Here is a 25,895-nt window from a genome sequence, read left to right as displayed (position 1 = left end):
CATGACCTGAGCCGAAATCAAGTCTGGCACTCAACCCCCTGAGCCACTCAGGCGCCCCGGGCCTCTTCTGCGTTTATGGCCAAAGGAAAAGCCAAAGTGTCTGTGATCCATCCAGTTCAACCCACTCCCCTCCCCTCCCCGCCCCACCCCGCCCCGCCCCGCCCCCGGCCCATTACAGGGTCAAAAGTCCAAGATACAAGCAGCCTGGCCTGGGTGAGGGGCCCAGCAGCTGCTCCACACTTGTGTTCCTCCCTCCGGAGATGGTCTGGCTCACAGACAGGCCCCATCCAGACACTCTTGTTCAGACAGTTTATTTGAATTCGTGACAGTGACAGTGATTCTGATCAAGATGCCTTATGGAGAAGTATCCCACCCTCTCTGAAGAAAGATTCAGGCTGTGCCATCTGCCTTACTTCTGATATTAACACACAGCTGGTTTAGGGAATATCCCAACCCCGCAGGATCAAGGGAAAGAAATGGCAGGAGCCTCGGGGCTGGGCCTCAGGGTTGGCAGGCACTGGGGAAAGCTGCCCACCACTTGGTAGACCACTAGGTTCTCTGTTTTCCCCCTCCCTTTCCTTTTTGAATCCCACAATTTCCTGTTGGGGAAAGGCTGTAATTAGCTCAGTTCAGGCACCAGATCCCAGACAGGCACAGCTGCCGGGAGAACTCTAGGAAAACATGGGAACCAATATTTTTCCAATTAGAAGGGCTGTGGCATAAACCTTTTCTAGGAGTTATATTGAAACCAGATTTCTCCAGTCAGCTGCCAGGCAGAGAAGGTAGAGCTGGGCTCCCTGCTGCCGCCTCGCCCTCGTTACTACTGGGGGGGTGGGGGGGGCAGCGGCTCTGTTAGTAGCCCAGCAGCCCACCCAGCAGCCCGGACAGGATGGTTCTGGATTCTGGGGGAGGCTGAGCTGCCACTTACTGAGTTCCACTCCTAACAAAGTCCCCAACTTCCTGCTTTGGTGTCCTGGGAGATGGGTAAATGGGTGAAGGAGGGAGCAAACTGAGACAGCAGATGACTGGGGGGGGGGATGGGAGGAGGGAGCAGGATGCCGGGATAGCTAGCTGATGTTCCCCCCTTTCAGCGATTTACAGGAGATGCACCCCAGCTTGGTCATGAAGTCGGTTTGCTTCCACTGTGCGATGCAGTCCTCAGAGGTTTTAAAGTCAGCCTGCACAAAATAAACAGAAGCCGTGAATGTGGCGGTGAGAGCAGCTCGAGGACAGCCCTTCCCCAAGGTCTCATGTGCCTCTCCTTCACTCCCGGCGAGCCAGTGAGCCAGCTCATCCGAGGCATTTAGTTTAGGAAAACAGTCACGAGTAAGTGCAAAGAACTATGTACCAAGACATCCACTGGAGCGTACGAATAATGAAAACCTAGAACAACTTTAATGTTTAATAAGGCTAAATAATTTTGTTACATTACAGTAATTATGATTCAACACTATACAGTCAGATCCCCCCTCTCGGTATTTAAAAAGACGGGCAAGTTTTTCTGGCATCAAGTTAAATAAAAAAAATAAACATATGGTGGGACTCAAACTGTAAATATATTACCTCCTTGCATTGAAAAAGTCCACAAAGAATCACTAATGCTATTTTCCAGGAACTCTAGGTGGCAGGACTACGGGTATTTTTTCTTCGTGTTCCCTATCCTTTGGACATTTCTACATTGGAAATTTATTTTATAGCAGGAAAAATAAGTGATTCAAAAAAGCAGCCTGGGAAAGGAGGAAGGAAGGGAGTGGGTAAAACCACCTGCCCACCACATGCAGGAGGACTCTATGCCCCCCAGACACACTCTGGCTGAGCGAGGAAATGCGGGATTAACTAGGGAAGGTCATATGTGTCCCGTTTAGCTCGGTTGCTGCTTTGTTCATGATGTAGCCCGAGCACCTAGAATGGTGGCTGACATGCATATCAGGGGCTCAGTACTTGCTGAAGGGAGGAATGCATTCAGGGGTCATGGGGACGGGCTGTATGTGAGTCCATGCCCCTGAGTGCTCTAAGACCAGAGTGGGTTGGTGGTAGGGGAGGGGGTCCTGGCTCCATGGCTTCTGGTGACCCTGTGTGGCCTTGGCAGGTGTCCTGCCAGATAAAATATGGACAATCCTCAGATCACGGACTGAAGATCAGAAGAGGAAATGTCTGAGTCCCTCACACAGTGCCTCAAATAGTCTGTCCACGCTCAGTATGTGCGAGGGCTCCCATGTTCTGCAGGCACCTCCTCTGGAAAGCAGTGGACTAAGGAAGGGAGGGGCTTAGAGAGGCAGGAAGGCCTGGGGGGGAGGGGGTGGATGGGTCGCGGGGGGGAGGGCAGTGGTGGACCCAGTAACACAGCAGTCTGGGGACCCAGTCCAGGCTGCCCAGGCAAGAGAGGGGACGGGGCATGGCCAGCTACTTACCTGCAACTTCTCAAAGACTTTCTTCTTGGGCTTGAGCTCTTCATCTGGTTGGCCCTTCTCATAGCCCTTCACGAACACTCGCTCACCGGGAGCAGAGCCTGCAGGAGGGTCCAGAGGCTCAACCGTGCGGTCTACCCCCTCTCTGAGAAGACACACAGGACGAGGAAAGAGTGAGGCTGTGGCCTGCCTGCAGCTGCCATGGAAGCCAAGGCATCAGGGCCTTTACAGAGGGGCCCTCAGTGCTGCACTGTTTCTGGATGTTACCAGGGTTGGGTTGACTATGGCTACCCTGAAGCCCTCTGTCGGGAGAGATACCAAACTCTGGGCTTTCAGGGGAGGAAGTAGGACATAACAGAGACAGCAAGGCCCGAACGGCCAGTGAGAATTAGGTTTGACTCCTGGCTCCGTCTCTTACTGGTAGAGAGACTCGGGAACGTGCATACTGCTCGGAGCCTTCAATTTCTGTCTTGATAAAACTAACTTTAGGTAAAGCGCTTCCTTCACAGTACTTGCCCAACAATTCATTCCTTCACGTACCACCTTTTGGTCAGTGTCCTTAGGGTTTCCACCCGACTTGAGGGAGGGCATCCCGTGGGCCGATCTACCCCCCGGCCCCGCCCCCAGTTCTCACTCACGTAGAAGCGCACAGAAGCATGCCTTGGGACTCGACGCCTCTCATCTTCTGGGGTTTCAGATTGCACAGCACCACCACTAGCCGGTCCAGCAGCTCCTCCTTGGGCACAAACTGCACCAGGCCACTCACCACAGTCCGCGGCTCGGCCTCCCCGACATCAACCTTCTCCACATACAGGCTGTCTGCGTCGGGGTGCTGCCGGCAAGAGAGGTTAGTCCCGGACAGGAGCACAATGCAGCGGATCACGGACGAGGCCCGGCGAGCCCTTGGACTGCGGAGCGGGCATCCCACTCCCCAGCATAGGCTCCTAGGGGGCCCTCTGGGGCAAACTCTTTCCAGGCCCCAGACAGCAGACGGAATGGGCCAGGAGGGTACATTTTACTGTCCGCCGAGAGGCAGGCTGTCGGTAAAAGGCGGGGCAAGGAGTCTCCCCCAGAGGTCAAGTGGCCCGGACCGGTCTGGGCGGCTACCATTATGGCCACGCGCCTCACCAGCCTGGACGCTGGGGGGAGGGCAGCACTGGCCTCACCATGTCAAAGAGCACCGGCAGCTAACCTCAATGTTGTTTCGGTAGTCAGGTCTACGCAGTGAAAAACAATGCTGGGAGAGAAAAAAAGTCCACAACAATGGTCCCAGGTCACTGGCTGCATAACCTTCTGTCTCTGGGAAAAAGGAAATCCCTCTCCCTTCCCCATTTTCAGGGGTGGGTGAGTGGGATGGGACAGGGCGACACAGTGGCTGATCCGAGATAAGGCCTGCAGCTACGTCCAGCTGAGCTGGTAGAGACCAGAGGAATCTATGGGACCAGATTTAACTGATGAGCAGGCTCCCTCTGACTAATATCCTTCCCCCACCCTGAGTTCCTGGCTGTCTGGTTGCGTAAGGTTCAGAGGCAGCAAAAGGAAAAGCCTGACACCTGGAATTAGGCACCTGCGTTCTGACTTGCAATATGACCTCAGGGATGTTACTTCCCATCCTAGGCCAGGTTTCCTCCAGATGGAAACAGACAAACGTGACCCCTATCTGCCTCTCTGGGATGTGGTGAAAAGTGAGTACCTTGTCCACACTAATGACTTTGCCCACACGGATATCCAGCCGGGACGGGATGACCTCCTCTGGTTCTGAATTCTTGGCAGGGCCTTTGGCAACTGGCTCTGGGAATGAGAAGAACCCCAAGCGGTCAGAACTCTCCTCCTTCGCCATGATAGGTCAACTGCTGACACCACCCACTGGGGACACTAGCAGGGTTTCGTGCGGAATCCCCAGCATCTACCCCTTTAGTTATACCTCCTTTTTTCTTTTTAAAGTCATCTCTATGCCTAATATGGGACTCAAACTCATGACCCTGAGCTCAAGAGATGTAGGCTCTACTGAATGAGCCAGCCACGCACCCCTAGTTATATCTTCTTTAAAACAGGAGCAGCAACCTTTGAGAAATGACATGCCAGGTTTTCATCTATTCTCTCCCTCAGTTATCAGCTGGCGGGGAGGAAGGGGAGGGGGAACGACAGTAGCTTTGCTACCTTTAGCTATTTCTATTCGTGCTCTCCACATACATTTGTTGAGTCGGGGAAGGTCACACAAAACCATCCATATTAATATCTCAGCGTCATGGATAAGTGGATGGCCAACTAAGAGCCGGTCAGAAGCATATGGAAAGGAATTAGGCGAAGCTCAAGATGAGCTTCCCTAAGGAGCTGTGCAGGCTCTGCCTGAGTAGCTCTGTTACCCTCATGGTCGAACCCAACTGCTCTCTTAATTGAAGGATTTAGTCAAGGACCACAGTACATGTCTCACACCAGTAGACTTGGGACAACAGGATGTAATCACAGTATCGCCTAAACCTAAACCAGGATGACTCAAGTTCCATTCCAGGAGTCGACGGGGTAGGATATTCTTGCGCTTCAGATCTCCTGGCTTCTCAGGCTCTCGATTTCAGACAGACCCTTTCCCGAAGCCCACCGACAGGCTCTCTGTCCTGATGATGTCATGCAGCCCATGGCCCTGCCCCTCCCTGGCTGGCCTTACTCTGCTTGGAGGGCTCTGGGTAGGCAGCGCTGGTCAGTTTCTTCAGTGCAGGAGTATTAAACTTTTCCCGGATAGGATCCAGCAACTTGTTCAGGGCGACCTCAACAGAATTCTTCAGGTCTCCAGGGTGTACAACCTGTGGAAGTGTACAAAGGCCCGGTGAAAGGAGGCACCGGAGTGGGGCACAGCAAGTCCAAGTCTACTAAAGATAACGTGCGTGTAAAGTGCAGGCTGTTGATCCTCAGAACAGCCCTGTCAAGCTGACAAAGCCAAGAGGGGGACGTGGGTTCAGAAAGATTATTTTTCTTGCCTGAGAGTTAGGTCTTTTGACTCTGAATTCCATACTAACTCGAGGGATTTTTATCTTATTAAGATTTACTTATTTATTTGAGAGAGAGAGCGCAGGGGTGGGAATCAGAGGGTGGTGGGTGGGGGTCGGGGGCAGAGGGAGAAGGAGCGAGGGAATCTTAAGCAGGCTCCATGCCCAGCGTGGAGCCCAATGCGGGGCTCCATCTCATGACCCTGAGATCATGACCTGAGCTGCAATAACTTGAGGGATTTTAGAGGCTGAAGTTGTGTTTTTTTTTTTTTTTTTGAGGCTGAATGTTTTTATTAATCAAATTCTCGTAGTCCCTCCATTCATGCTTCGAGTAGTGGCATGAACCAGGGTCCATTTACAGGCAGAGAAACACTCACAGAGGCAACCTGAGGAGACAGCCTGGCGGGGAACTGAGTGAGCGAGAAGAAAGAGCGAGGGCGTTGGAGTTAGACCGGGCTTAGAGTCCCAGCTATAGCTGTGTGACCCCGGACCAGGCACTTAACCCCTCTAAGTTTGGGGTGCTTTACTTAAGAACTGAAGAGAATGCCTATACCTCAGAGTCAGAATGAGGATTAAATCACATAATGTGGGTGAATATGGTGAGTGATGCCAGTACGTGGCAGGGGCTCAGCAATCCAATTTTTCTTCTTGTGTCCTGTGACTAGTACTTTTCTATCCCAAATCTGGCCTGAAAGGCTCTGCTAGATGTTCTGAGGGGTTATCTCTTAGCTGTGAATACCTGTAATACAACAATGCCTCCATTTTTGTTTCCGATATTCTTTCATTTCCTTAGGAGTGTTTAGACCTGCTCTGTCCAGTATGGTAGCCGCTAGCCTCGTGTGGCCATTTCAATGTAAAGTACGATCCCGCTCCTCAGTTGCACGGGGCGCATGGAGAGGCTGACCGCACATGGCCAGCAGCAGCTGTGTGAGACAGCACGTCCAGAATGTGTCCGCCATCACAGAACGTGCCGTTGGCTAGTGCTGCTCCAGGCTCTTTTTCAGATGCATTTCTTCTATCCTTCTTGTTATTCCAACAAATGGCTATTCACGGGGCTGGAGAGTGCCGTGTGGGTTTTGGGGCCTGCCTCAGACTGCAGATAGAGGGTTTCAGAGCAAAGGCAGCGAAACATCCAAAAAATGGGCCTTAAGGGCCGCAGAGCTCAGAGGTCATGGAGACTTTTCCGCTGTTTGATATTCAAACCCTCACACCATGTTGCCTGCAGTGGATTTCTGGCCTCTGCCTGAACACCTCAGTGATGGGGGCGAAAGGTCAAGTGAGGCAGCCCGGCCCGTTGCCATCCACCCAAGGTCACTGCACGGCTCTCCCTGATGTTGAACCTGAACACGTCCCACTGCGGGCCCCACCCGCAGACCTGGCTTAGCCTTCTGGGGCCACAGGAAGAAATCCAACCCCTCCCCCGCGAGAGTCTGTCATGTAGCTGAGGAGGACTGAATGCAGGCCTGATTCCCAGCCAAACACCCCCAGTTCTTTCAACTGTGCTTCTGTGACATGGGTTTGGGTCTGTTCCTTATCACAGCCCCCTTCCTCCCCACATCAACACAACCCAGGCTGTCCAATAAACCTCATAAAATTTGAGTCCAGGGCTGAATGCACAACCCCAAATGTACTCACAACAGTGTAGAACTGAATGGACTATCGGCTCCCTGGTTCCAGACTCCACATTTCTGATGCCTTATATAGCAAGACTTCATTAACATTCTGACAGCCCAATCACACTGCTGATTTAACCCAAAGTCAGAGTCAATCAAAAGCCCCCATTTCCTTCCCCATACCCACCACTATCACATCTTCGCTTTATGACCTGGCCCTGCCTAGCTTGCCCACAACACCCCGCCTCATCTTTTAGACTCATGTCAGACCAAACCCCTTGCGATTCCGTACTGTGCTATTTCATCTGCCCATGTCTGTGCACAATTTATTCCCTCTGTTTGGATGTCGTCCCCTCTACAAAGCTTTGCCAGACAGCCAGGTAATGACTTCCTCCTATTTGATCTCTAAACCGTGTATACATCATCATCATCTAGCCACACAGCAATGATATTTGTTTACGTGTCCGCCTCTCCTTCCGGACCACAAGCTTCATGAGGATTTAATCCTCTATAATGCCAGCCCCTACCATGGTGCCTAACTCACAGGCACCTAGTAATTCTTTTCTTAAGCTGTCTGTTGAGATCAGCAGGATCCTCTATGCTGTCCTTTCTGAGGTGTTTCTTTTTTGAACCTTGACTTTGACCCTCTCCCTGAAATGCTTCATCTTGCTGGGTTTGGTTCTTCATTCCAGGTTAAATCCTTTGCAGGGTGATTAGGACACCAATACTTTAGCTGCCATTTGCTCGCCTAACCCGTGAACCACACGAACCCTCATTAAGCCATTACCCACAATACACGGCCCTGGAGATCATCAAGCAGAAACTTGTGGCAGGTATTAGAAAGCTGGCTAGGCCAAGAAGGTCTGTCAGAAGGAATTCGGTGGGGATTACTCCTCCTTTGGGATTACCTCGTCAGCAAAGTCCTTTTCCAGCTCCAAGTAAGCGGTATAGGTTTTGTTTCCACCCCATTTCTCATCTCGAAGGATCACAAACTCTGTAAGACAAAGGATCCATGCCAACAAAGTCATTGATAATGGCAGAGTCAGCATTCCTAGCTCAAATGGTATGGATATTTGTAGTTTCTGTTATATATTTTATTTATTTATTTATTTTTAAAGATTTTATTTATTTGACAGAGAGACACAGCGAGAGAGGGAACACAAGCAAGGGGAGTGAGAGAGGGAGAAGCAGGCTTCTCCGCTGAACAGGGAGCCCGATGCGGGGCTCGATCCCAGGACTCTGGGATCATGACCTGAGCCGAAGGCAGACGCTTAATGACTGGGCCACCCAGGTGCCCCTCTCTTATATATTTTAAACTTTATTTTATGGCATTTATCTTAAATCAGATGAGCTAGGAACTCAGCAGGCATCCACACTCAAGGGGAAGGATCGTGCCTTACATTTCTTTCGCAATGCTCTGATTCCGCATGCCTGTGCCCACCCTCATTTCTTCAACACCCGCCCACCCTGACACCCTGCTTAGAACCCAACCTGGTGACAACCTCATGGGCAACGAAATGACATCCCAAGTCCAAGTGTACCCCGGTATATGAGAAGTCAGAGCACAGAATCAGGGAGGCCCATCTCTAAAGGAAGACTCCTGACCAACCACAAGAATGATCCCAGTACTAGTTTTGCTCCTTCAGCCTGGCCTCTGAGAAGCAATCGAGTATCTTACCAGACTTGAGGGGAAAGAGGACATGCTTGATGAAAGACAGAACTCCATTGTTCTCCACATTCCCTGGCTCACAGAAGGCCTTCTTTAGTTTTTTCTTCACGTCCTCCTTCCGGTCAAGGAGATCAATCTTGGACTCCTATAAGCCACGGAGGAGAAGGGACCTCTTATGGTGGGAAATGAGATATGTTTAACTAATCTATGTATTTTAATTTTTTTTTTTAAGAGAGGTTTAAACATTAACAACTTTAACAAAAGCAGAATTAATCAGAGTCAAGAACCACTCACAATATTGCCACCTGACAAAAACCACGATTTCAATTTTCCTGTGTTCTTCCCAGGCCTATAACACACAGAATTGTTACAAACTTGTATTTCAAGAACAAATGTCTACCTTTTGCTTTTTCACTTGAGACTATATCGTAGGTATTTCTGAGGGGCTATCTAGTCTTTGCTTCTAATTTGTATGCTGTATCACATTCCCAATTATTAGTGACAACATAATTTCTGAACTGTTAGACTGTTCTAATTTTTACAAATTATATACACTATTATAATCAATATCTTTGCAGAGGTTTTTATTGTTTTTGTTTCTGCCTACTCTAGGATTATTTGCCTAAGCTACCCAAAATTGCCAGGCCGAAAACTATTTTCTGAAAAGGGCATACTCATTGTCACTGCCCGAAAAAGTGTGTGAGCGGCTTGCTACATGGCAACCCCCCCAAATCAGGTACCATCTAGTATCTAGAGCCATCTTCCCTTTTTAGGTAATAGGAACTGTTTCTTATTTTGGAGAGTAAGCTCATGGTTCTTTGGGTTCAGTGGTTACCAAATTCTGGTCTGTGTATGCCTATGTATGAGTCATCTGGGGTGCCTTTAAAAAATGTAAATTCCTGGGAGATGAATCTAAATCTCTTGAGGTTGGGCCAGGTATTTGCATTTTTAAAAAGTTCTCTGAGTGATTCTGATGCAGTCATGTTCAGAAATGGCTGCTAACACTGATTTCCAGGGCTAAGATACGGTGAAAGTCACTAAATAGGGTGAGTGATATGATATTCTGTCAGAGAAATAACTGATACCTGGAGCATTTTAACACAGAGAAAAACAAATATTTTATATATTCCTTTAAAAATAGTAACAGTTTCCATGCGTATATTTACTGGTCTCTGATCAAAGACTGGAAAGTCAGATTTAAAGAACTAGATGAACACCCAAATGTGACTTCAACCAGAATCATCTAGTGGAATTTGAAAGAAAATACGGATTCCTCACAGACCTGTACCCCTGAAACAAATAATACATTATATGTTAATAAAAAAGAAAGAAAGAAAGAAAGAAGGAAAGAAAGAAGGAAAAATACAGATTCCTGATGTTCCCAGAACCACTTTATCAGAATCTCTAAGCACAGAGTCGAATTGACGCTTTTTCTTTTTCTTTTTTTAATTTCCTAGGTGGTTCTGAAGCTCAGCTGTGTTTGGGAACCCAGAACTCAGCCTTTCACATCTTTGGGTCCCACTACATCCTCCATTCTGTACCCTTAGTGATCAAAACAAAAGTGCACTTTTCCTAAGCAGGACTTTTAACTGTTAAAAGATACTGTATTTATCACATTAGTTATATCAAACATCACCCTGAGAATCAAGATGCCATATGGTGAAATGCAACCCTAGCCTCATTAACCTCATGAACAAGGCTGAGTCTTATTACAGTTCTACGAATGAAGAAATTACTTTTGCTAGTGTGTTTTATCAGCCGCAGTAAAATTGTTAGGATTATGACTGGATCCCATCAGCACTGCTTCTGGGTCCTTTAATACTCAAGAACCACTGAAATTAATTGGATGACTTCAGATTCCTTGGAACTCAAATCTACAAGAATTCTAGTTAGCGAGGGGACTCTTCTTTTGAGTACTCAATCCCTTCATCTCTTGCTGAAGGTTTCGAAAACTCAAGTCAGAGCTGGAAAACGTACCTCTTCTGAGGAGCTCATTTTACTGCCAGTTAATCCTGGAACCATAGGATTCATCAGATGGACTCGTTTTGAGTAGCCAAGTGCAGGGAGGTACTGAGGGGTTAGAAAGAAACACACAAAGCATGCGTTAGTATAAACTCCTCCTCAGTGCCCCAATCTCATCTAACTTGGCCAGCAACGTAACAGTTTGATATAGTTCTTCCAATCTCTTTTTTTTTTTTTTTTTTACTGAATACACAACCTTTCTTTCTTTCTTTTTTTAAAGTTTTTATTTAAACTTAGTTAACATACACTGTAATATTAGTGTATTTGGTGCAGAATTTGGTGATTCTACATTTCCATACATCACCTGGTGCTCATGACAACAAGCATACTCCTTAATCCTCATCCCCCACCCACCTCCCCTGGGGTAGCCATCAGTTTGTTTCCTAGAGTTAAGAGTCTGTTTCTTGCTTTGCCTCTCTCTCTTTTTTTCCCCCTTTGTTCATTTGTTTTGTTTCTTAGATTCCACATGAGTGAAATCATATGGTATTTGTCTTTCTCTGACTTCTTTCTTTCTTTCTTTCTTTTTTTTTTTAAAGATTTTATTTATTTGACAGAGAGAGGGCACAAGCAGGGGGGACGGCAGGCAGAAGAAGAGGGAGAAGCGGGCTCCCATACCCTACCATACCATATGATTTCATTCATATGTGGAACTTAAGAGACAAAACAAACTAGCAAAGGGGAAAAAAAAGGAAAGAGAGAAAACCAAGAAACAGGACTCAACTACAGAGAATAAACTGATGGTTCCCAGAGGGGAGGAGGGTGAGGGGATGGGGGAAATTGGGGGTAGGGATTAAGAAGGGCACTTGCGCGATGAGCACGGAGTAAGGTACAGGACTGGCAAACCGGTATGCTGCACACCTGAAACTAATATAACACTGTATGTTAACTACACTGGAAATAAAATTAAAAACTTAACAAAAAAAGACATCCAAAAACCATTTAAAGAATACTATATAATATTCCATTGTGCGGAGTTATCGTAACACATATCATAATAATCCCTTGCCATTGGATGTGAGTTTATTTCTGGATATTTTTTAAGTAATCTCTACACCCAATGTGGGGCTTGAACACACAACAACCCTGAGATCAAGAGTCGCATGCTCTACCGACTGAAATAGCGAGGTGGCCCTATTTCTAGATTTTACCTTTAAATTGATAATGTGATAAATATTTTCATATGTAACTGAAGTTGCACTTTTAAAATTATTTCCTTAGCACCAACTTGTATAATTATCAGGGCAAACTACCCTCCCAGAAATTTACATTTCCACTAAGTGTTTTCTCCATACCCTTGCCACGATGAGGTTTTGAGAAGCTTTCAAAAATAACAACCATTTCTCGGGCACCTGGGTGGCTCAGTTGGTTAAGCGACTGCCTTAGGCTCAGGTCATGATCCTGGAGTCCCGGGATCGAGTCCCACATCGGACTCCCTGCTCAGCAGGGAGTCTGCTTCTCCCTCTGACCCTCTTCCCTCTCGTGCTGTCTCTCATTCTCTCTCTCACAAATAAATAAAATCTCTAAAAAAAAAATAACAACCATTTCTCAATGGCCCTTTCCAACTTACTCAAGTTCTTTCCCCAAAAAGAACTATTAAGGGTTTGCTCTGATTTCCTCCTTTAAACCCTGTTAAGTCTCATCTCAGAGATGAGTGGTTTATGTAAGATCCAGAGCAATATGGACCGAATGCTCTGGGAAAGACCAGTAGTTGATTGGTGGTCCCTTTCCCTAAGAAGTGTGTTATTAGGAAAGAAGCAAATCCGACAGGTCTGGGGGTAGCTTCCTGGCTTTTGAGTCAGGTCTGAGGCTAACTGCTGCTTAGTCACTAACTGTGTGATAATAGACAACTTTCTTTCTCGACAGTCGGTTTTCTCGTCTGCAAAACAGGGAAAACAATACCCGCCATACAATATAGTTATGAGTGGTGGGACCGGCATAGTCAATAAACCTTAACTGCATACCTAAGGCACAAAAGAAAAAAAGACAGGAAAGAGAACACTGACCTTCTCTGCGAAGGTGAAAATCTTTCTCTGATCAACACCTCCAAACTGGGCATCTACTTTCAAATACTCTTCATCCAAGGCCTGTGTGAAAAAAAAACAAAACAAAACACATGAGCATTAACTCCTACTGTATTTCTTCTATATGGATCTGGGAAATCAGAAACTTGAAAATCACTAGATTTTTTCAGAAAGTAGAGCCAGGAAGCAAATAAAGCAGCATCCAGCCTCCCTCTTGGCCTCAAGAACAGCATAAACATTTGCTGAATGCCTGTGGTGGACAGAACTCCATGTGGATGTCATGGGGAAAAAGTAAGAGCCTCTGCCTTTGGGAAGCTCACAGTCCGTGGGGAAGGGAGGGAAGGAGAAGACACAGCAGAGTCGGGTCAAAGGTACCCACTGAATAAGGCAGCCTGTGACAAATTTCAAATAATGGCATAAGAGGGGCGCCTGGGTGGCTCAGTCAGTTAAGTGTCTGCTTCCGCTCAGGTCATGATCTCAGGGTCCTAGGATGGAGACCCGCATAGGGCTCCCTGCTCCGCGGGGAGTCTGCTTCTCCCTCTCTTGCACTCTCTTTCTCTGTCAAATAAATAAATAAAATCTTTAAAAAAAGGCATAAGAAGAACGTGCTGTGAGAGCTCAGAAACAAAAGACAAGACTAAGCTGATTTTGTCACTTACTACCTGCCAGGCCTAGTACCAGCCCTAAGGATGCAGAGCTGAATTGGACCCAGACTCGGCCTATAAGAAGCCAACTACACCCAGCTGAAAAGAGAGACATGTAAATAGATAATTTCAGTGCAGTGTTTGAAGGGCTACCCGAGATGTTCATTTAAGGAACAGTGCTGACACAAAGAAAGAAATGCTTATCTCTAGCTGGTCAGACAGGTGGCACTGAAGGCTTCCTGGAATCAGACTGTGGGCTGACCTTGGTTTTGAAGAATATATAGATGTTTTTCACCATGAAGAGGAAACAGATGTCAGAGGGCAAAGAGGTGTGAAATGTTTAGAGAAATTAGTGATTCGGTATGCAAAAGCACAAACTTCAACGGAAGTAGGAAGTGGTTAGTGATGGCACCAGAGAAGTAAGGATCCTGACCATCATGCCAGGGTGCCTAGCATCGTCCTGGCCCACACTGTAGAAAGATCACACCAGTCAGAGGGCAGGGCACAGAGTACAGCCCTTTGGACTGGAGACAAGACAGCGAGGAGGCTGCCGTCAGAGTCCAGGTAGGAAACGATGCCGAACCAGGTCAGCAGGGATGTAGAACAAGAACACATTTAAGAGATTTTAAAAGTAGAACTGGTCTGATTTCATGTCTCATTGAATGGAGGGGAGAGGAAGAGAAAGGTGAGCAAGCTGGAATAATCTAATTTTTTTTTAAAGATTTTATTTATTCATTTGAGACACAGAGATACAGAGAGAGAAAGCATGAGCAGGGAGAGAGGCAGAGGGAGAAGGAGGCTCCTTGCTGAGCCAGGAGCCTGATGCGGGGCTCGATCCCACGACTCTGGGATCATGACCTGAGCCAAAGGCAGATGCTCAACCATCTGAGCCACCTAGGCACCCCAAGCTGGAATAATCTAGAAGAGCACTGTCCACTATACTATTCTGGAATGATGAATATGTTCTATGTCTGTGCTGTTCAATAGGTTAGCAACTAGCTACGTGTGGCTTGTGAGCACCTGAAATACAGCCAATGTGACTGGAACCTAAAAATTTTAATTTTAATTATTTTTAATAGCCACACATGACCATGACTAGAGGAGAGGCTACTATGGGGGCAGTGTAGATCTAGAACGTGTCCAGGCTTAACCCGTAGAAAGTTCTTTCGGAGGTGATGAGGTTAGACTTGATATTCTTCTACCAAACATTTTTTTTTAAAGATTTTATTTATTTATTTATTTGAGAGCGAGGAAGAGAGTGCATGTGAATGGGAGGAGGAGCAAAGGTACCCCTCTTATATCAAATGTTACAGACATATACGAAGAGGGGCGCCTGGGTGGCTCAGTCAGTTAAGTGTCTGATTCTTGGTTTCAGCTCAGGTCATGATCTCGGGGTCGTGAGATGGAGCCCTCATTGGGCTCCAAGCTCAGTGTGGAGTCTGCATGAGGATTCTCTCTCTCCCTCTCTGTACCCCCCCAACTTGCATGTGCGCTTGCTTTCTCTCAAATACATACATAAATAAATAAAAATCTAAAAATATATATATACACACAAAAAAAGTTAAGTCTATACCATTTTTGTCCTATCTTTCTGAGCTAGTTACCAACAGTAACAATTTGGTTTGAATTTTTCTTTTTTTCCTTGCTCATATAAATATACACACATGAAATATGATGTGCCTCATTTAACAGAAAATAGGATCATGCCTAAAATTTATTTATTTTACTTTGTTTTGTTTTTTAAAGATTTCTTTATGGGGCACCTGGGTGGCTCAGTTGTTAAGTGTCTGCCTTCGGCTTAGGTCATGGTCCCAGGGTCTTGGGATCAAGCCCCACATCAGGCTCCCTGCTCGGCAGGAAGCCTGCTTCTCCCTCTCCCACGCCCCCTGCTTGTGTTCCCTCTCTTGCTGTGTCTCTCTTTGTCAAATAAATCTTTTTTTTTTTTTTTAAAGATTTTTATTTATTTATTTGAGAGAGAGAGAGAATGAGAGAGAGCACGAGAGGGAAGAGGGTCAGAGGGAGAAGCAGACTCCCCGCTGAGCAGGGAGCCCGATGCGGGACTCGATCCCGGGACCCCAGGATCATGACCTGAGCCGAAGGCAGTCGCTTAACCAACTGAGCCACCCAGGCGCCCTGTCAAATAAATCTTAAAAAAAAAAAAGATTTATTTATTTTATGGGGTGCCTGGGTGGCTCAGTTAGTTAAGTGTTGGCCTTTGGCTCAGGTCATGATCCTAGGGTCCTTGGGAGCCTGCTTCTCCCTCTCCCTCTGCCTGAGGCTTCCCCTGATTGTGCTCTCTGTCTGTCAAATAAATCTCAAAAAATAAATAAAATAAAGATTTATTTTAGAGAGAGATGGCACGCACACATGTGCGCGTGGTGGGGGAAAAGGGAGAGAGAGAATCTCAAGCAGACTCCCCACTGAGCGTGAAGCCTGATGCAGGGCTTGATCTCACAACCCTGAGATCATGACCTGAATGGAAATCAAGAGCTGGCTGCTTTACTGACTGAGCCACCCAGGTGCCCGGCCTAAAATTTATTTTTACACATCACTCTAAAATTTTCTTCATTTAAGAGATCATGATCAACATAAAGAGGATATGTGACACTGCAAAGCATTCTCTGGGAGGACTGGCCTCCATGTGTTTGGCATATTCTGCAGACATGAAAAAACAAACCCATTTACTATGTATGTGTAAAAAGCCTAGTCATCAGGCCATTTTCAGCCAACAGTCACATCCAGTGTACCTCTGCATAGAAGACTTACGATGTGGTTTGTCAGTATGATCTGTAAATAACTGATGTGAATTCCCATGTATACCTGTGTAAAGAGATTTGTTAACCGAAATGCACTTTCTAAGAAAACACATAAAAATTACCGATCCAGGAAAATAACTCTATAAATTCTCCAAGCATTTAAAATAAAAAAGTATTCTTTAAATTCTTTCATGTCAAGTTCAGCTAAATAAGTAAAACAGAGATTCTCCAAGAAAGAGAAATAATGGAATAAATAAAAAGACAAAACCTCCTATCCTCCCCCAATGATAAATGATACAATAAAGATGAAAAAAATGCATTTCCCTATTAAAAAAAAATATATATATATATATATAAAATCTGGGGGCACCTGGCTGGCTCAGTCAGTGGAGGGTGCGGCTCTTAATCTCAGGGTTGTGAGTTCAAACCCCACATTGGGCATAGAGCTTACTTAAAAAAAGATAAAAAAGAAAAAATATATACAACCTGCAAATAAACTGATGTTTAAATTAAAAAAAAAGATGTGTCAGACAAGCAGTGTTTTAAAGTGCAGACAGATAGGGGAGGACCTACAGCTGAAGAAGTCAAAGGGGAGGGAAGAGAGACAGGAAGGAAGGCCTGCAGCATAGTGAAGGAACAGGAAGTACCTGGGCTTCGCTGGGGCTGAGCAACCAGTAGCTAGAACCAGAGCAGAAAAGGCCCTTGGGCAACTCCATCCCTCCCGAGTACCTGTAATCCGGGGTACAGCAGACCACTCAGCAAAGGGTGCTCCACCTGCTTTACCACCTCAGCCCCAGCTTTCTTGGCATCGTGCTGTGTGACCACGGAGGAGAGTCTGTACACATCTAGTGTGTACTCTCTGAAGAGGAAAGGAAGTGGGGACAGCTGTGAGACTGGGCCAAGGCCTCACTCTGATCCTAAAGCACATTAATTCACTCTCCCAATCTTAAGACATTCCAAAAGACCTCTGCTGCCTGGTAGCTTCTAAAATGTGACTGGTTCTTTGTCTTATACAAAATACCACTTGATTTTTATGTCTTTCCTTTTTTTTTTTTTTTTTAAAGATTTTATTTATTTATTTGAGAGACAGCGAGAGCACAAGCGGGGATGGGAGTGGGAGAGGGGGAAGCAGGCTCCCCGCTGAGCAGAGAGCCTAACCTGGGGCTTGATCCTAGGACCCCAGGATCATGACCTGAGCCCAAGGCAGATGCTTAACCAGCCACCCAGGCGCCCCAAAATAAAATCTTAAAAAGAAAAAATAAAATTTTCAAGGAAAACAGTTTGCAACCTAAAAACCTATGCCCACCTGAACTACCATTCAAGTGTAAGAGTAAAATATCTGAATATCTTTATCTAAAAAAAGTTATTTTCATGTTTTTATTGGTCATTTACGTATCCTCATCTGTGAAGTATCTATGCCAGTAGCCCATTTTTCTACTTTTTCTTTTTTTGGAGTTCCTTAGTATTCTGGATAGCAAATCCTTTGTCATTTATATAGCATGGGGTAGAGAATTAACCACTGACACAGAATAGAGAATTCAGAAATAGATCCTCATAAATATGGAAACTTAATTTATGACAGAGCCAGCATTGCAGATCAGCAAAGAAAGGATAAACTTTTTAAGAGAAAGTGGTACAAAGACAATTAGTTATCCATATGGGGAAAAAATGATCCCTCCATTCCAACTAGATTAAAGATTTAACTGTAAAGGCCAAACTATAAAACATTTAAAAGACTGTACATATATAAGACTATCTTACAATCTCAGGGCAATGAAAATTCAATAAAACACACCAAAAGCACAAATCACAGGAAAATATTGATGAATTCAAGTTAAAATTAAGACCTTCAGTACATCAAAAGTAAAATAAAGTAAAAAGACAAGCCACCAACTAGGAGAAAATACTGAAAACATATATAACTGGCAAGGATTAATATCCTATATTCTTTGTCAGAAACTACAGAGTCAAGGGGCGCCTGGGTGGCTCAGTTGTTAAGCATCTGCCTTCGGCAGAGGTCATGGTCCCAGGGTCCTGGGATGGAGCCCTCCATTGGGCTCCCTGCTCAGCAGGAAGCCTGCTTCTCCCTCTCCCAGCCCCCTGCTTGTGTTCCCTCTCTCGCTGTGTCTCTTGTCAAATAAATAAATAAAATCTTTAAAAAAAAATAAAGTTTTTATTTTTGGGTAATCTCTACACCCAACATGGGGCTTGAACCTACAACCCTGAGATCAGTAGACCAAGCCAGCCAGGTGTCCCTCCTCCAGAAGTTCAAAGGCTTTGCTTCATCACCCTCTGTGTTCTTTTGAGAAATGCAAAGCTATTGTGATTCCTGAAATTTCTATGTGACTTCTTTTGTCCCTTTGGAAGTTTGTAGTATACTATTTTCCCCCCTTTTTTCTGTCCTTAGTGTTGTGAAATTTCAAGATAGTGCACTGTAGCATGGGTTTATTTTCGTCCAGCGTGCCAGGCACTTGATGGGCCCTTTCACTCTGGACACTCATTTACTTGTTCTATAAATTATTTCATTGATGATTTCCTTCCCTCTAACTCTTTGTTCCCTTTTCCATACCATTTATTATTCAAATATTGGACCTCCTGGCCTAATACTCCAATTTTCTTAGCTTTTTTTTTTTTCCCACTGTGCTCTGCCATTGAAACCAAAGTTCAATCCCATATAGTTCAACGAGGTCTCGAGGCGCTAGTAGTCTTAGTGTTCCACGAATTATATTTTACAGATTACAAAATGCATTTTTTTGCATTTTAAAAAAATATTTAATATCTTCAAAATCTAGATAAGTCTTTTAAACACTGGCATGTTAGAGACTAATCAGCCGTATTTTTTTTTTTTTAAGATTTTATTTATTTGACAGAGAGAGAGAGAGCAGGAACACAAGCAGGGGGAGTGGGAGAGGGAGAAGCAGGCTTCCTGCCAAGCAGGGAGCCCGATGCGGGGCTCGATCCCAGGACCCTGGGATCATGACCTGAGCCGAAGGCAGAGGCTTAACTGACTGAGCCACCCAGGTGCCCCTAATCAGCCATATTTTTAATGACAGATTAGTTGAAATACAGTATCTTTTTTTTTTAAGATTTTTTTTTTTAAGATTTTATCTTTAAGTAACCTCTACACCCAACATGGGGCTCGAACTTACAAACCCGAGATCAAAAGGTGCATGTTCTATTGAATGAGCCAGCCAGGCACCCCTGAAATAAAGTATCTTCGTATTCCCACTTACGTTTGATTTCTGGCCACTGAGTATTCTTGACTATTTGTCAACTGACTGATCTGAAGCATTCAGGATGTTTAAAAAATATTTTACCCCGCATTTTTAGTTGTTTTCAGTAGTAAGGCTGGTCCGAGTACCCAGTGTGCCACACTGCTAGAAGCAAATGCCCTCATCCACATCTCAAACACTCCTACAGTTTTTCTGTCCATCTCTCTGGGCTGCATTCTGGGTGAATCTCAGTACTATCTCTCAAATCTCTAGTTTTCTCTTCAACTTTGTTCAGTCTAGAGTTGAAGCCTTCTATTGAAGGCTGGTTTGCGGAGTTTTTTGGTTTTTGTTTTAAAGTTTATTTATTTATAATCTCTATACCCAATGTGGGGCTTGAACTCACAACTCTGAAATTAAGAGTCATGAACTCTTCCAACTGAGCCAGTCTGGTGCCCCTGTGGGGTTTTTTGGTTTGGTTTGGTTTGGTTTAGCTTTAATGACTGATTTTTACATTTCCAAGATTTCTAAATGATTCTTTTTATTTCTATATGTTTCATCTCTGCCTCTCTCTGTTTAATCATTTTCTTTTTAAAAATGGATGCTATTCCTTGGCATGTTAGAACTTATGTCTTTTAGGTAATATCATAGATATAACACTCATAAATGGTGGTCAGCTTGGTTTAATTCCTGGTATGCATACAGTCGAGTTTCCATAGGCCTGAAGCTTGACAAAAGTCCCTAAAGACCCAGGCAGGTGACTAATAGTGCCCCTACTCCTTGGCTCTACTTTCCTTGAGGGGTAGGGATGGGAACGGGAAAAGGGTAAAAGCCCTGCTTTATACTCTGGCTTTAAGCAGTAAGCCTGGTTTGTCCCCACTGTCCACTTCTTGACTGGAACGGAGCAAACCTGTAACTTCAGACCAACTCATCAATTTGCATTTCAATTCTGTTTTCTTACCACAGAGACGTTTAGCATGTCTTTGAATCTGGCTATGTCCTCCGGTTTTTTAATGTTTTTGTCTATCATTGCTGTTGTCTGGAACAGAGGGAGTACATGAAAGCATATACTTAAAAAGACATCTTCCTTTGAAGTCACTTTTGTGTATACAAAAAGAGCAAGTGACTTTGAAGCAAGGTAGCTTTATTTATGTATCCTATCTTCCCAAACCCCAAATTCTGTTCAATTCTGGGAGGAAAAAAAAACCTTCCCTGAGACATTCACTGTTATAATCCTAGGCCCTAGAACAGAGTCTGACATATAGTAAGAACTCAGTAACTGTTTGCATGACTCACTCCCTCACCTTCTTCAGGTCTCAGTCTAATGTCTTCTTATTATAGGGGTCTTTTTTAGCCACCATATTTTAATAGAAACCCCCCAATCCCCAAGAACTTTCTCTCCTGCCTGCCTGCTATGTAGCACCTATCACCATCTGACACAGTTTATATATATTACTTTTTCATTTGTTTCCTTTGACTGTATTTCCTTGCTGAAACGTAAGCCCCATTTGGATGGGGATTTTTGTTTTAGTATATTTTTGTATACTCAGGACCCAGAACAGTGCTTGCCATCTAATAAGTGCTCCATAAATATCTGTAACAAACATAAAAATAAATGAAATTGTAGGGACTCTACTGAGGCCGAGGATTCAAACATCTGTTTACATAAGAAAGTTATGTGCCTTATTTCAAACTCTAAATGTCCAACAGTAAGGAATGCTAAAGAAAATTACAATCGGGGTGCCTGGGTGGCGCAGTCAGTTAAGTGTCCAACTCTTGGTATTGGCTCAGGTCTGATCTTGGGGTCATGGGATCGATCCCGCGTCGGGCTCTGCTCTCAACATAGTCTGCTTCTCCCTCCCTCTCCCTTTGCTCCTCCCCCAACTCGCACTCTCTCTCTCCCTCAAATAAAACCTTTAAAAAAAAAAAGAAAGAAAGAAAATTATGATCAATGAAGTAAAAAGAGAAATGAACTTGTAAGCAAGAGATCTGGGTTCACATCCTAGCTCTTCTACTTACAGTGAGTATGAACTTGAGAAAGTTACAACTGAATCCGTTTTCCTTATCCGTGAAATAGGACACACCAATGCTTACCTTAATAAGCTGTTCTAAGGGTTCAAATGCAAAAGTGACCAGTGGAGTGATACATGGCTTAACTGAGGTTTTAAAAATAAAAAAATGTGGGGACTATGAGGCAACATGGAGGAATTACTTAGGAAATTACTCAAATTAAAAAAACTAGGACACAAAATCGTATCTATGTTAATATTACAAATATGAATAAAATTGATAAAGATATAAAGAAACAAAAATTGTTGGGGAGGGTTGCCTGGGTGGCTCAGTCCGTTGGGCATCTGCCTTTGGTTCAGGTCACGATCCCAGGGTCCTGGGATAGGGGCCCACATCGGGCACCTTGCTCAGCAGGGGGCCTGCTTCTCCCTCTCCCACTCCCCCTGCTTGGGTTCCCTCTCTCGCTGTCTGTCTCTCTCTGTCAAATAAATAAATAAAATCTTGAAAAAAAATTGTTGGGGAGATGAGAAACAAGTGAAATATTTTTCTTTCACCTTTCTTTAATCATTATTTGCTGAGGCTGGAAGGAAAAAGGGAAGCTGAATTGTTGATCATCATTCGCCCATATGCTGTGAGCTCTGCAAGGCCAAGGACTTTGTTTTGGTTACATTCATATCTCCAGCAAAATGGACAGTACACACGCATTAAGTACATTTTTGATGGATGACTTAAAAGGACAAAGAGTATAAATTTTTTAATGGCTTCTAATCCAAATTTAAAGAGTGCCTGGACTCCACAGACCTCTAATTAGGTAGTAGCATGAGAGCCACAAGGAGAGTGGATGATCTAGAACTTACTTGCTAAGCTGGTAATCAGTGCCTTTGACAAACTTGAGCTTTTCCAAGGGTACACCAATGCTCTCCAGCATTGCCTTGATCACATTCTCATAGTAGCTGGTTCGGAGTTCTAGAAGTTCCCACGGAGCTTTCATGTTATCCAGGTATGCGTGAAGGTCCGCAAACAGAATCGTTACCTGGACATAAGAGATGAGGGACCAACAAAATTGAATTTCATCCAAGTACCTCCAAATCCCCCTCTCTGCCCTGCCCTTGTTAAATCTCTCTTTTGGTCATTCCCCAAGGAACTGCTTGGTTTATAAAACATTACTTCTTACCTCACATCCTGCTTTCAGGAAGTCCGCAATCTTAGACATAGGCACGAAGTAAGCCACATGTGGCTTGCCTGTGGTTGCTGTTCCCCAGTAAACTTTAAGTTCCCGCTCCTTGAGTATCTCCTTCAGCTTCTCTTCCCCCAGAACCTCCTGTTGTGGAAGCAGAAGAGCTGGTTTAATGCTGGTGCCCCACCTTGCTCATCCTTTACCCTGTGACAAGGAAAACAAAAGCACGTATCACTGGGGGTCTAAGCCCAGAGCCAGCAGGGAAGTCCAACCATACTCTCAGGGCTGAGTGAGAACCAACCTAAGTTGGTGCTGTTGCTAGTACCACTCCAGTGAAATGCCACTGATGTTAGGGAATGGGACATGTCCCTACCTGCATCCTCCCCTCCATCTACTCTAACTCACGTTCCTTCCTTTCAGAGCCAACTTCTTGAAATAGTTGTCTCTTCTTCCAGTCTTTATTCCTCATCTCCCATTCCAGTTGAATTCCATACAGCATCACCCCACTAAAAATGCTCTGGCTAAGATCACAGATGACTCCCATTGTTGCTAAATTCAATGAAAATTTTTTTAGTCCTCACTCCATCCCTGAAACACTCCCCTCTTTTGGTCCTCCACTTCTCTATTCTCTTAGTTTTCCTCCTACTTCTCTGGCTGCTGGCTCAGATTTCTTTGCAGTTGTTCTTCTTGCTAATCATTAAATATTAGCAATCCTTGCAGCCCTATCTCTCCTCTTCTTACTCTACATTTTCCCTAGCTGATCCCTTTTAAGATGCTTCAATTACTACTTATGAGCTAGTAACTACCAAATCTCCTGCTCACACCCATATATGGGACAATGTACTTGTTATCAACCCAGTTAATTCAAACTCAACATGTTCAAAATTAACCTCATGCTCTCATCTTCCCGCCTCGCTCCCCATCCATCTTTTTCACTTATAGTTTCACCCCAGTGCAGTAAATGGTACTATCATTCACCAAGTTGCCTAAGTTACCCCAAAGCTCCTAAACCCTCCTCCTTCTCTCTGCCTCCATACCACCATCTTAGTCTAGGCCACTAGGCCACACCAGATCACACCAGGACTACTGTAATAGCCTTCTAACAGGACTCCTGTATCTATTCTTGCTCCCCCTGGTCCATGTTCCAGAAGGCAGCCAGAGAAATCTCTAAAACGCAAAACTTGATTAATCAACTCATTCACCTATTTAATATTAAATGGTTTCCTTTTGCCTGAAGACAATATTAGAAAAATCCTAATAGGTCAGTATGCTGCTAATAAAAGAGATTTTAGTGTTTCTTCCAAGTGATGGTTTGGGAAAGCAGTTAGAAGCCATGAAAGACAAAAACTGTTTTGCTGGTTTTACTCATCTATCAGCAGGACTTATTAAAATCCTGTTTTAAGGTAGCTGGTGGCTGGAGCTTGCACCCTCCAAGCCTGACTATTTGGAACTTGGGAGAGTTCTTGCCACCCAAAGAAAGGTCCTACCACTTACCCTTTAAAACCTGAGTGAGTCAATGCCATTAGCTTTGTGTATCCTTTGTCCCCAACCAGCATTGTTTTGTGGAAAGAGACTAGGACAAAGAATCTGGCTAAGAGGAAGCATGCAAAAATTACTGGTTAAGACGAAGTTATGAGAGGAAAGAACCCAACTGTCCACCAACTGATGAATGGAGAAACAAAATGTGATATATCCATATAATCATGAATATTTTTCAGCCATAAGAAGGAATAAAGTTCTGATGGGTATGACAACATGGATGAACCTTGAAAACATGCTAAGTGAACAAAATGAGACATAAAAAGCCACATATCACATGATGCCATTCATATGAAATGTCCAGAATAGGCAAATTAAAGACAGCAAGAAGATTAGTGTTTCCCTAGAGCTGCGAGGAGGGGGGAAATGGGCAGTGACTGCCAATGGGTACAGGTTTTATTTTGGTGATGAAAATGTTCTGGAATGAGATAGTGGTGCTAATTATACAATCTTGTGACTATACTAAAACCCACCGAAATGTACACTTTAAAAGGATGGATTTTTTGGTATTTGAATTGTATCTCAAAAAAAGATAAAAAAAAAAAACCAAGCTGTGGCCCAACCAATGTATCACTGCTCTTAGAATAAACTTCACTTTTAAACACAGCATGCAAAGCCCTCATGACTTGGTCCCTGCCTACCCTTTCTCAACAAACAAGTAAAATACATAGTATGTCAGATGGTGGTAAGTTCTATGGAGAAACAACAATGAAAAAAGGCTAGAACAAGGGATGAGACAATTCTGGTGGCAGGGGGTTTGTTATTTAAATAAAGTGGTCAGGAAAGACCTTCCCGATAATGTGACAATAGGCCTGAAGGAGGCAAGGAAATGAGCAATATATATTTATTGTTTGATCTGCACTTTGTTTACTCTACTCCAGCCAAATCAACCTTCCCTCTGAACCAGTGTTCCTTCTCCCCTCTGGGTCTGGACCTGGCTTCCTTCTACCTAAAATGCCCCCCAACCCATTCTTCTTGTGATTTACTTCTACTCCTGCAGTTCCTGGAAACAGCAGGAACAGATGTGAAGTGATCTGCATCATCAAGGCGCAGTTTAGAGGTCACTTCCTCAGCCTTCCCTGACACTCCCCCAGCCCTCTCCCCTAAATTCCTTCCAAAGCTCCACGGATAGTACTTTACAGTACTTGTTTCAAACTGTAACTAAGTTTTTGAATTATGGGTCATTCTTAACGTCTGATTCCCTCCAGACAAGCCCTGTGAGGGCAGGGCCCTGATGTATCCCCAGTGCCTAACACCGCGCCTGACACATAACAGGGTGGGAGGGGTGGGAGTCCTGAATTCAAAGCTGGGCTCAACACAAGGTAACTGCCCACAGGAGGTGAGCCCCACTGTCATTTCTGTGCGACCCAGATAATTGCTGCTTGATTGGCCGACCGACCAACCAGCAGCGAGGGCTATAGTCTCTCTGAGCTGCCTCGGCGCGGAGTCCCCGACCCCACACACTTAGGACCCAGTAGTGAGGCTCAGGGTCACTGGACCTCGAGCCCCCAGTCCCCAACAGCGCGTTTCCAAGTCTGAGGCCCGACCTGCAGGTTCCGGGTGATAAGGTGCAGCTTCTCTTCAGGGCTCGGAGCGTCCCCCATGACTCCGTCGCCCCTATCTCCCGCGCTCAGCCCGGCACCGCGCCGCTTCCTCGGTCGCCGCCGCCGCCGCGTGCCGGGAACTGTCACGCGGGCCCAGGTAGGTTGCATCAGCTGAGCTCGTCGCTCGGCTTCCTCGGCCTGAACCCTTAGCCTAAGAGCGGACAGGAAAGAGTCAGGAGCAACTGAGAGTCGAGCGGGTCGATGAGACGAGAAAGGGGCGGAGCCAGCAGGAAGGCTAG

General features: G+C 45.1%; 2 protein-coding genes across 3 annotated transcripts in view; one reads left to right on the top strand and one right to left on the bottom strand.

Annotated features, from left to right (window-relative positions):
- Nucleotides 1–295: 295 nt before the first annotated feature.
- YARS1 (tyrosyl-tRNA synthetase 1) lies at nucleotides 296–25,805 on the bottom strand. Of its 2 annotated transcripts, none has more exons than XM_025856005.1 (13): nucleotides 25,600–25,805; nucleotides 22,511–22,657; nucleotides 22,194–22,369; nucleotides 16,847–16,976; nucleotides 12,700–12,780; nucleotides 10,652–10,744; nucleotides 8,684–8,819; nucleotides 7,914–7,999; nucleotides 5,074–5,209; nucleotides 4,102–4,199; nucleotides 3,047–3,240; nucleotides 2,412–2,553; nucleotides 296–1,178 (listed from the first exon to the last, which is right to left on the bottom strand). In XM_025856005.1, the coding sequence occupies exons 1-13, from the start codon at nucleotides 25,762–25,764 to the stop codon at nucleotides 1,068–1,070; spliced, it is 1,695 nt and encodes a 564-aa protein (XP_025711790.1). In that variant the 5' UTR covers nucleotides 25,765–25,805; the 3' UTR covers nucleotides 296–1,067. The 2 variants fall into 2 exon arrangements, with proteins under 2 accessions (XP_025711790.1, XP_025711791.1); XM_025856006.2 differs by having other exon boundaries at nucleotides 22,511–22,717; nucleotides 25,600–25,737.
- Nucleotides 13,764–25,895, top strand: part of S100PBP (S100P binding protein) — a 47,336-nt gene continuing 35,204 nt past the window's right edge. The window contains exon 1 of the mRNA XM_025856012.2: nucleotides 13,764–13,925. The gene's annotated coding sequence lies outside the window, so the exon portion shown is untranslated. The remainder of the gene's footprint in view (nucleotides 13,926–25,895) is intronic.

The sequence above is a fragment of the Callorhinus ursinus genome, unplaced genomic scaffold (assembly GCF_003265705.2).
Source record: "Callorhinus ursinus isolate GAN/ISIS: 27379988/994484 unplaced genomic scaffold, GSC_fseal_2.0 scaffold18, whole genome shotgun sequence".
NCBI classification, from domain to species: domain Eukaryota; kingdom Metazoa; phylum Chordata; class Mammalia; order Carnivora; family Otariidae; genus Callorhinus; species Callorhinus ursinus.
This window is presented reverse-complemented; position numbering and strand designations above follow the sequence as displayed.